General features: G+C 33.4%; 1 protein-coding gene across 1 annotated transcript; it reads left to right on the top strand.

Annotated features, from left to right (window-relative positions):
• Nucleotides 1-5,264: 5,264 nt before the first annotated feature.
• LOC110797371 (polyadenylate-binding protein-interacting protein 11) lies at nt 5,265-9,879 on the top strand. Its single transcript, XM_022002487.2, has 11 exons — nt 5,265-5,596; nt 5,678-6,358; nt 6,450-6,560; nt 6,684-6,728; nt 6,822-6,894; nt 6,979-7,091; nt 7,215-7,274; nt 7,387-7,434; nt 7,532-7,600; nt 9,263-9,324; nt 9,416-9,879. The coding sequence occupies exons 2-11, from the start codon at nt 5,777-5,779 to the stop codon at nt 9,471-9,473; spliced, it is 1,221 nt and encodes a 406-aa protein (XP_021858179.1). The 5' UTR covers nt 5,265-5,596; nt 5,678-5,776; the 3' UTR covers nt 9,474-9,879.
• The last annotated feature ends 919 nt before the right edge of the window (nt 9,880-10,798 follow it).

Below are 10,798 nucleotides of genomic sequence, written 5' to 3'. Positions count from 1 at the left end.
TTAATAAGTTCAAATCAGATTCACTCGAGTCTAAGAAGGTCAGATAAGCTCAAATAATTTATATATAAATAAATGCATAAAATTTTAATTGAAAATACTATATCATATAAGATCACTATTCCAAAGTATAATATAATACTCGGGATTGTTAAAGATAAAAGAGGAATCCGACATTAGAAGGCTTACGCAAAGACTAACAAAATTGGTCGTACAAGAAAGAAGATAGAGTCGAACAACACAGGAAGATGTGGTCTTGACAACATAACAATTATGTTAGCACAAACGCAACTCTAGCAAACAAAAGTTGAATGAGCTAAGGTTGTCAATTTTTAGCATATGATGCCCTTCTCAAGAAATCTACTACTGTCCTTTGCAGAGGATAACGACAACTCTTACCAACTTTCTCTAAATTAACTTATAAATATGATTACTCCTTAAATAATTAATTATTACGGAATATTGTGTACTCTGTATATTTTAGAGTTGGACACGTGTCGGATTGTGTGAATTCACGTGTTAAATTTGCGTGGCTCATCTTCTAACAGGTCGTTGCTTGTACCGGACCCGTCTCTCTCTATGCCATTAACGAGACTTATTTACGGTAGTCCCACTTTGTGTCGGTCGTATCGTATAAGCTAGCGGACCCCTTACCAAGTTTAAGAATTTTGGGTTGATTGGTTAATGAGTAATAAGCGTGTAAAGACGTGTTGGTCAGTCGTTCGTGTTCGTGCTAGGTTTCTAATTAAAATGATATCCAAGCACGATCTATGACCCATCAACGTACCTCACATTTCGTACTGGCTTAGAATTGGCTCATGCTAAATTTTCAAAGTAATGTCTATGCACAACCCATTATCCATCAATATATCTCTCGTGTTGTACTGAGCTTATAACGTGCTTGAACAGCTTGTGTGCTGGCTCGCCATGCCAGCTTATACAATTCTAAACATCAATCATACTGTTCGCCACGTGATACTGATCACCGCGTGATTTTGACATGTATTCTTAAATAAATTTCAATAATTCGTATAACAAAGTCTTTAAAATAATTTACAAGGCATATATCATAACTTTTAAACCCAAAATATAATACTTCAAGAATAAAAATATTGTCTTAAAAAATATTAAATAAAAAGATAAAGCACCACCTTTATAAAATTATTAATTTAATTTAGCCCCCACGAAATGGAAGAAAAAGCAGAGGAATTTGGGACCTCCATTAGCATGTGGCATGAAATATGTTTAGTGTCAAGCTATGCATACTTTATCATCCGTCACTGTCCAATCTTCACATGCCACGTATGCAACATTATTTGCCTATATCAACCCCCTCATGCAACTCTTTTGGATTTCTTGGTTCGTCAATTTTGTCATTAATGTTGGATTAGATTAGCATCGTGCACTTAATTGTGTATATGTGTCACTTTTCTTATTGGATTATGGAGTAAGTAGTAGCGTGCCATTTAATGTGTAGTTAACTCATTGCTTTGACCAATTTGATTTTGGCTATGATTTCAAGTGTTTCAAAAATACTCACAATTAATCAATTATCGGTTGAATCAGTGATAATTGACGCCGAACTTGATAGGAAGGACTCTGTATTCTCCCCGCAACAACAATTAGCCTGGAGAAGAATGACACATATCCACTCAAAATTGACTCCGAATTCGAATTAGCCCTAAGGGTGAACCGACTGGTACACCAAAAAAAATACTCGTAATTACCCCGGACAAAGAAACGTCCACAAGGTACAAATACGTAGTCGCATGGACAAGAAAATTAACTTTTGTTATACAATGCACACGTTATATATACAAAATTGTCATAACCGAAGTGTCAAATGTTGCAACTTATGGGGGGAGATATGGGAGAACAGTTACGAGGATCGAGGAGTGATGTTCAAGTTTAAACGGTTTTACCTTTAGCATAAAAGTAGTTAATCTGGTAAATAAATAACTACGGACAAAGAAACATTCACAATTAAATATAAACCACATGGTCACGTACACAAAGTATAACCGATTGCGTATAATAAATAATCGCAACCGGAATGTTAAGGATTTCAATTCGTGGGGAGAATGCTATGAAGAATGTGGAGTGGTGTTCAAGATTAGACCGTTATATTGTTACCTTTATAAAAAAAAAGGGCATAATGTTGTTATAGTGAGAGAGGTTAATGATCAATAAATAATGTGATCATATAAAATCCGGTATAGAGAACAATGGAAATCTTACAAATAAATTATGGGTTCATGTCCATATCTTGCTCTTCGATCGTGTGAATGGATATGGCTCTCATTTTTGTTAAGTATACTTATTGAAAATAAATCTGTTATCCTTTATTGAATTGAAAGATTATGGAAGGAAAGAAAAAATCAATTATTAAATAAGTCTATCCTTTCTTGTAGGAACTTAAAACAAATAACATTAGCAATGACACTTGTCCCAAAAAAATAAAAATAATTAGCAATGATATGATCCAAAACAATTATGTGATAAAAAACACACCATAATCTTGTTTTCAAAACTATAAATACTCCGTAATTTATTTTATGTTTACTAAAATACAAACATACTCCCTATTTTTCATGAGTTTTATGCAATTACTATTTTGTGTGGTTAAAAGTTTAAACTAAACTCTTTAGACCAGGTATCATGATGCAAGTATAAACAAAATCGTTATCACGTGAGATTTTGTTTAATTTGTTTTGTTATATATTTTGACATAATACTCTCTCCGTATCAAATTAAGTTTATACACTTTCTATTTTCATTCGTCCCAAATTAATTTTATACTTCTATTTTAGAAAAGACCTCTATTATTTTGATAGCTACTAGTCTACTATTATTTCTATTTGCTACCAAAAAGTTAAGGTCACACACTCTCTTACATTCAATTAAAATAATAACCACAATCTCCTTTCACGTTTATTTTTCCAATAAAATAATCGGCAACTTTTGTGTAAGACCGCCTTACCGGAAAGACCACTTTGGTTGCTTAACTTATTGGTTCAATTTCTTAACTAATTGGTTACATTACATAATTAATTGGTTCAATTGCTTAACTAATTAATTCATTTGCTTAACTAATTGGTTTCATTGCTTAACTAATTAGTTCAAGTGCTTAACTTATATGATACCAAGGTGGTCTTTTGTGTAAGACCACCTTATAGAAAAGTTTGTATAAAATAATGCATAGTGTTTGATAACTAAACAATTTTTTTGAAAGGAATAGGTAACTTTTTATAATTTCTACAAAATACGAGTAAATCTCGGAAAAACAGAAGTTATTTTATAACCTAACCCTTTTCCGTAAAGTCAAATATAAGGTGCATCTTGTGATGTTGTCAATGTGTGAGATAAAGTCTAATTAATATCAAAATCTTAATTAAACCTTGTGCTTTACAACACCAAAGTCTCATTAATTGTTAAATGCTAATCAAATAATATAAGCTAATCCTTGATGTAAAGTCAAATTATAAGATGTTATCTCGTCAGCTTAAGAAAAAGACGTACCTCAATATAAACTCGGTCAAAGGTCACATATGGAATTATAGATTAAAAGAATCGAATTATCGGCATTTAGCCATTAATTAACAATTAATTAACCGGTCGATAACAATTTCATATTTTATGAATTGAACATCTTATAATATAGTATTTCTATGATAAAATTAGACTCTTGATTAAGTCAATTTATAATGACAAACATTTGTTTGTTTCAACTTATATTTATTTAATTAATTTTAGATAAAATAAGTTTATACTCTGTATAAAGACATGTTTTGTCTGACTTATTCTGACTCATTTAGAAAAAAATAAGTTAATAAGTTCATACGAAGTATAAGATAAAATTAAATTTAAAAGGTCAGATAAGATCGATATATTCAGATAATTTTTTTTCCACATAATTTTATACACAAATTAATTAACTTTAAATAAATGAGATTTTTCCATATAAAAATAAATTCAAATAAGTTAAAATGATTTCGGATACTATAAGTTCAAATAATATAAGTTCATATAATATACAGTTAGAAAAATATCTTGAATTAAACAGAAAGCCTTAGTTTAATCCAAATACGAAGTATCTTATTTTCAAACAATTTCACATAAATCTAATATATAATATAAGTATTAGAGCGCCACGTAGGAAATCTAATGAATTCGGCCAATAAAAAAAAAGTTTTTAAATTTATTTTTGAATTAAAAAATTCGAGTGTCACGTAGATAAATTATTAGGTGTTATATATATATTTTAATTAATAATATGTACAACTCCATCCAAAATCAAACACTCTAATAATTAAAAAATAAATCTAAAATAAAATTTAAACCAAAATCAAACACTAATCTAAAATAAAATTCTGTCCAAATTCAAATATATCCAATATTATAGCGGCACGTAGGAAAACTAATGGTGTCATCCACGTAGATATTTTAATTAACTAATTACTAATATACGAAGTATACAACTCCATCCAAAATCAAACAATCTAATAATTAAAAAATAAATCAAAAAATGATATTCAATTCAAAATCACAATCAAACACTAATGTAATCTAATATATAAAATATAGCAGTTGTAATAAGAGTTTTATTTTAACTTAACAATTTAATAAAATTCGTGCATTGCACGAGCTCAAATCTAGTTACCAATATACTCCGTACAGAGTAGTAAATTCTTGTTTGTGTTAGCTCGCCGAGCCTTAATAATAAAAAAAATAGTAAGACAATTTAGACAATACAAATAATTCTTGACAAAATAAGTCCAGGTGAAATTATTTCAAACAAAATAAGTCATATACAAACAAAACCCAAGTATCCAAACAATTTAAAAACCATTATCGACTTTAACATAATTCCTAATTTTTATTAAGTACTCGCAACACCCCTTCTTGACACGTTATTTGATGTAGTGAGTAGAATGTGTAAAAAATAGATTATAAGATTAATTACAAGTTAAATCATACAACTGTAATCTTCTAACCTTTCCTCCTAACTTACAGTAATTTCTATTTAGTAACTATCTCTTTACCTACTTCAGTCTCCTACGTTGTATAGTCGTATTTGTTGCACTTAATATGCGTTGCCAAGAGGGTGTGATGCAAGTATTAAAAACATAATATTTTTTTTATTACACATTAAAAAAACATAAAAAGTGAACAAGTTTTACTATATTAAAATAAAGAAATAAAAAGAAATAAATAAAAAATTAACCTAACTATTTCAAGTCACCAAGAGCCCAAAAGCAAAACGGACTCTTCCAAGAACCTCCCGCACAGTCGCACACTCCTTTATTTCTATTTTCTCTCCCCTCTCTCTCTCTCTCTCTCTCTCTCTCACCCTTTAAACTCTGCAAAACAAGAATCACTGCGACATTGAAAAAGCCACTCTCAAAAATTAAATAACCCAAAAAATAAAGTCGTATTTTGTTCTTCTGCTGCACTTTTTCTTCTTCTTTATTTATAATTTACTGTAATTTCCTCCGCCATTGAAGACGAAAGCAAAGAAAGAAAGAAAGACTTTTTCTCTGTTCATCGATCTTCTCCTCAAATCCATGGACATCACTCTTTGATTTTTCATCAAATTCAGGTAAATTAATTTCACTATTCTCAAATTTGTTTTTTCTTTTTAAGAATTTGATTTTAATTAATTTGATCGGCGATTTTCCAGAAAATTTGAGAGGTTGTTGTAGTTGTTGTTCATCTCACTGGAAATCAAATTCGGTAGTTTCAAGGAAGTGTGAGCTTTTTCGTTGTGGTTGTTGCGATCATGGCGGTAGCTGAAAACGGTGTCGCATCGAACGGAAACCACTACGAAACGACTGATCTCGACCGATCAAACGGGAATCACATCGAGAAGACTGAGAAATGCAGCTTGAAGCCTCAGTCTTTGCCGAAAAACGACGTCGTTGTGGTTGTTGAAGCGAAAGACGATGTTGATATTAACGATAATAATAATACTGATAATACTCATGCTGTTTTGACAAATTCTGGCAGTAGTGAAAACAGTGGCGTCACTGATGATGATGATTTTGATGATGATGATGATCATCAAAACAACATCAAAATTAACAACAACAACAATAATAAAAACGATAATAATTATCATGTTAATCATCATCATCTGACAAATGGCGGTGAAGAAGGGTTTAAGAAGGAAATTAGGGATTTACAGGAGATGTTATCCAAGTTAAACCCTATGGCTAAAGAATTTGTGCCTCCTTCTATGGTGAATTATGTGAATAATAATAATAATGTTATGTATAATAGCAATTTTGGTTATGTTAACAATTTTCTAATGCCCCCGCCGAATGCTGCTGCTGGTAATGTCAATGGATTTCCTGGTAGAAGGGTAATTTCATTTATCTGATTGATTCTCTCTAGTTTTCTGGGTTGAATTTGGTAGCGATTATTGATTTTAGGGTGAATTTGTGGATGAACAGAGAAGAAATGGTTTTGGTCAAGGGAAAAGGAGGATGAACAGCCGTACTAGTATGGCTCAGAGGGAGGATGTAATCCGGAGAACCGTGTATGTTTCGGACATTGATCAACAGGTATATTTGCAAAGCCATCAAAATTTAATCTTTGTTGTGAAATTTGGTTTTTTGTTTTTTTGATGATTTGCTTGTGAAATTTGTTGATTTGTGGGGTAAATTGTGTGTAATGGTGGGTTTCAGATCACTGAAGAGCGACTTGCAGGGCTTTTTGTCAATTGTGGACCGGTAATTGGATGTTCTTTTTAGCTAAATGTTGTTTTGGTTGAATGTAGGTTGGTGTAGTTATTGAATAATTTTCTTTGATTTGGGGTGGTTTAGGTTGTTGATTGTCGTGTTTGTGGTGATCCAAATTCTATACTTCGCTTTGCTTTTGTAGAATTCATGGATGAAGGTAATGACTTTAGCTTTTCTGCTGTTAACTTTGGGATCATGCTTGGTTATGTTAGTCATGTTATTGACTTTTCTGTTCTGGCAGAGGGTGCTAATGCTGCATTAAGCCTGTCGGGTTCAGTGCTTGGGTTCTATCCTGTGAGGGTGCTGCCATCGAAGACTGCTATTGCCCCAGTTAATCCTACTTTCTTGCCCAAGGTTGGTTCTAAACACATAATCTCCCTTTCATACGAGTACTTTTACCGCTAGATACAAGCTTCAGTCTTAGCATAATGATTATGTTTTATTGCTAAACACTTATCATTGAGGTTCGGTACGCAGTCTGAAGACGAGAGAGAAATGTGTGCAAGAACTGTTTATTGCACCAATATTGATAAGAAGGTATTATTTTCATCAACCATTCATCACTTGCATATATGCATGATTCTTTCATTTGGTTACCCTCTAGTTCTCATCGTTAGTTTTTGTGGCCTTTTATGTTTTCTCATTGCAGGTTACACAAACTGAAGTCAAAATTTTCTTTGAAACATATTGTGGAGAGGTTTGTAATGTGTAGTTCACCATATCCTAATATTGCATTATTGGTCATTTTTTTTGAACTAGACGTGTACAGCTTGTTTATGATTCTTACTTTGTAGGTTTATCGCTTGAGGTTGCTTGGAGACTATCATCATTCAACTCGCATTGCTTTTGTGGAGTTTGTAATGGTAATCCTTGAACCTCTACTCTTGCTTTTTTGCTTTGATTAGTTTATGTTTGAAATTCTCATGTTCATGATGTCCATTCGGGTACTCTATTTCTCTCTATTGTTTTTCATCATTTCGTTTCTTACCTGAATTTAGTATGATGTTTTAGACTGTATTAGCCTTTTGTCTTCCATCTTAGGCTGCGACTTAAGATCTTCTGTTTTTGAAATTTCAGTTCTTCCTTAGATCATAGCTACTGTGGTTTAAGGCAGTTTCTATCAGTTATAATCCTCTATCGTGTTATTTTTGAAACAGATATGGTTTGACTTTCTGTTTTGTAATAATGTGAGGCATTAATAATATTGTGAGGTACTAAATTTCATGGTTTTCAGCACGAAACTTTTATAGGTATCGTAGCCTTTCCAATTCGTTTGAGCTGAAAGTGCAAACCCTATGCTTGCAAACAAGCTCAGTCAATGCTAGAGTGCTAGACAGCAAATTTAATGAATTAACTCAGAACAGAAATCCTATGCTTGTCATGTAAACGAGCAAAATTTGAAGAGTTTGATTAAATGGATGCATAAGATGAGATATTTAAAGAAATCCCCCTTTCCAAATAGATTATCACAAGTTGTTAATATGTAGTATTAAATTAAGCATTTCTTAAACTCATCCAATCCCAAGCTTGTCACGTGGTGACTCTTTTTGGTGGTCGAACACACTTCCTACTTGTTCAATCCCGTAGGAAGGCAGCTAAGAATTAGCTAAGCTAAGTTGTTCGATGATGGTTTGGATGTGTAAGAAAAACGTGGGAACAAAGATAGAAGTAGAGTGTTAGAAAAATATAAGGTATGTAATGTGTTGCTTCGAATGTATACAAGTGTTTGGATGTGTTTTACAAAATGCCCCTTAGTCTATGCATAGGGAACCACAATGTGTCTACTGAATGTCAGTATACGTGATTACCTGAGCTTCCCATGCTTCCCACTGTATCCTGTTTAGTGGAATGCTGTTCTTGCAAAGGCTTTGCTGATCTGAACAGCATTTCTCATTCAAAGGAGAGGACTGGGTTTTAGGAATTGGCTGTGTGCTTTTCTTTAGTGTGCTTACTTGCTAGTGGAAATCCCATTTAGTCGATGACAGTTGGTGCGCTGCATGCTAAATGCTGTTCTTTACTTATACGAGTATCATGGTACTAAACTCTAGTAACCCTCGTCTTCTGATTAGGATTTGCTGGAGGCTCTACAATTTCTATCTGCCATGCTCTGTGCGCATGGCCCTTCTTTTTTTTTTTTTTTGATTGCTTTTCACTGTCATTACGATCTTTATGTCAGTCACTCCTCCTTATGCCAGCCCTTCGCAGCTAGGACAGAAACTTGTTCTGTAGGTGCCTATGCTAACATTGTGTAGATGTGAGGTTTTGTTTGCGATTCCGTATCCCGCTTCCAGACTGACAGAATTATAGCAGACCTCAGGAGGTGGATCAAACTTGACTGTCTTGTTTCTTGTGAAAGAGATATGCAAACGTTAAAGTGTAGTTATTGTTTGGGGTTAGTCGGCATCTTAGATGGATAATCTATGAATAATACGTGTCAGAATTGTAGGTTTGGTTTTGTGAACATTTTACCTGTTTTTGTTTTCTGTATATCAGTAGCATTAACTTGCCATTCGTGGTGAAAACAGGCTGAAAGTGCAATTGCTGCCCTCAACTTCAGTGGTTCAAAGCTGGGATCGCTGCTTATCAGGTAATTAATTACTCTAGCAACACTTTACTATCTACAAAACCATCCGCTATTAGGTCAAATCATAGTAATACGATCGTTATTATATTTACAGGGTGAGCCCGTCAAAGACTCCAGTTCGCCCTCGTCCTCCTCGCTCACCATCGCACTGAATGGGTGGGTCATTGGGTGGGTTTATCCGGACCGAGTTGCTGCTCAACGTTATCTTACATATATAATACATATATATATAGATACACAGAATAGTATGGAAAGGTGGTACTTGTGGCGTCGTTAGTTTTGTCCTTTGTTATCTTGGGCCCAGTATCCTGGTTTCTTCTTCAATTTTATAGGGAGGGTATTTTACGTTTCATTTTCAAGGCTTTGTTCATTTCGAACTTGTAGTGAGTTTGGAGGCAATTTCCTGAGGCTCTTCTTTCACGAGTTATTTTTATGTTGCACAGCACGGTATGACTGAAAAACTATGCCGGAGTTTTGTCTGCGTAAACTTTGCAGATGTTCTCTCACTTTCTTTATCCCACATCAATTTATGGGTTCATTTCTTTGGTTTTTTTTAAAGATGTGTTCAGCTCTATATTTTTGAATATTGATTCTCTGTTTGGTCTTAAGTTTGTAGGTACATTGATTAAACACGGCCCCTAACTAAGATGTTGTTTGTCTTCCCTCGAAAAGATGTTGTTTGTCAAAAAATTTGGGCTTTTTATCTGTGGGCTTTTGGGCATCTGTTCAACAAAAATGTTGGGCAATCATTTGGGCTTATTGTTGTAAGCGAGCCCATAATAGTTAACCTTAACTGGTTTGCCATTTGATTCAGGCCTTCCCTCTTAGAGTCTTAGCCTTAATTTTACTCCCTCCGTCCCGGAGTACTTGTAACGGTTTGACTTTTTACACTATTTACATAATTCACTTTGACCCTATTTTATTTATAGCATATGAAAATAAGTGTTAGCATATAATATATTGTTGGATTCATCTTAATATATATTTTCAAAATATTAATATTTTATAAGTTTCTATAATATTGAAGATATTGGTGGTCAAAGTTGTGCATCGACAAGTGTGTCCAGTTAAACCGTTGCGAATATTTTGGGACGGAGGGAGTATTCTTTTTATTTGTTTCTACTTCAAACACACTACGTATTTTCTTCCACATTCGTGTAAAAAAAGTTGTTTACTCTATTTTTTTTGGGTATACACTAAGTTGGTTTATCAAAATCCAACGTAATGGACAATAGGCTAGCTTGTGTGGGGTTTTGGTCGGTAGGGTAGTTTATTTTACCTAAAAATTAAGACAAATACTCCTACAGTGATCGAGCTTTACTGACTCGGTTGGACCTGAGCTATACTCAACGTAAACCTTACAAGACCCAATACCGTATAACTTGGACTCAACCAAGCTGTACACAACCCGAACTTAACTTGAAACTGATTTGATCTGATAAATTATGATCTAAGCTCAAAGCTCAATATATATGTG

Source organism: Spinacia oleracea, chromosome 3, assembly GCF_020520425.1.
Source record: "Spinacia oleracea cultivar Varoflay chromosome 3, BTI_SOV_V1, whole genome shotgun sequence".
Taxonomy (NCBI): Eukaryota; Viridiplantae; Streptophyta; class Magnoliopsida; order Caryophyllales; family Amaranthaceae; genus Spinacia; species Spinacia oleracea.
This window is presented reverse-complemented; position numbering and strand designations above follow the sequence as displayed.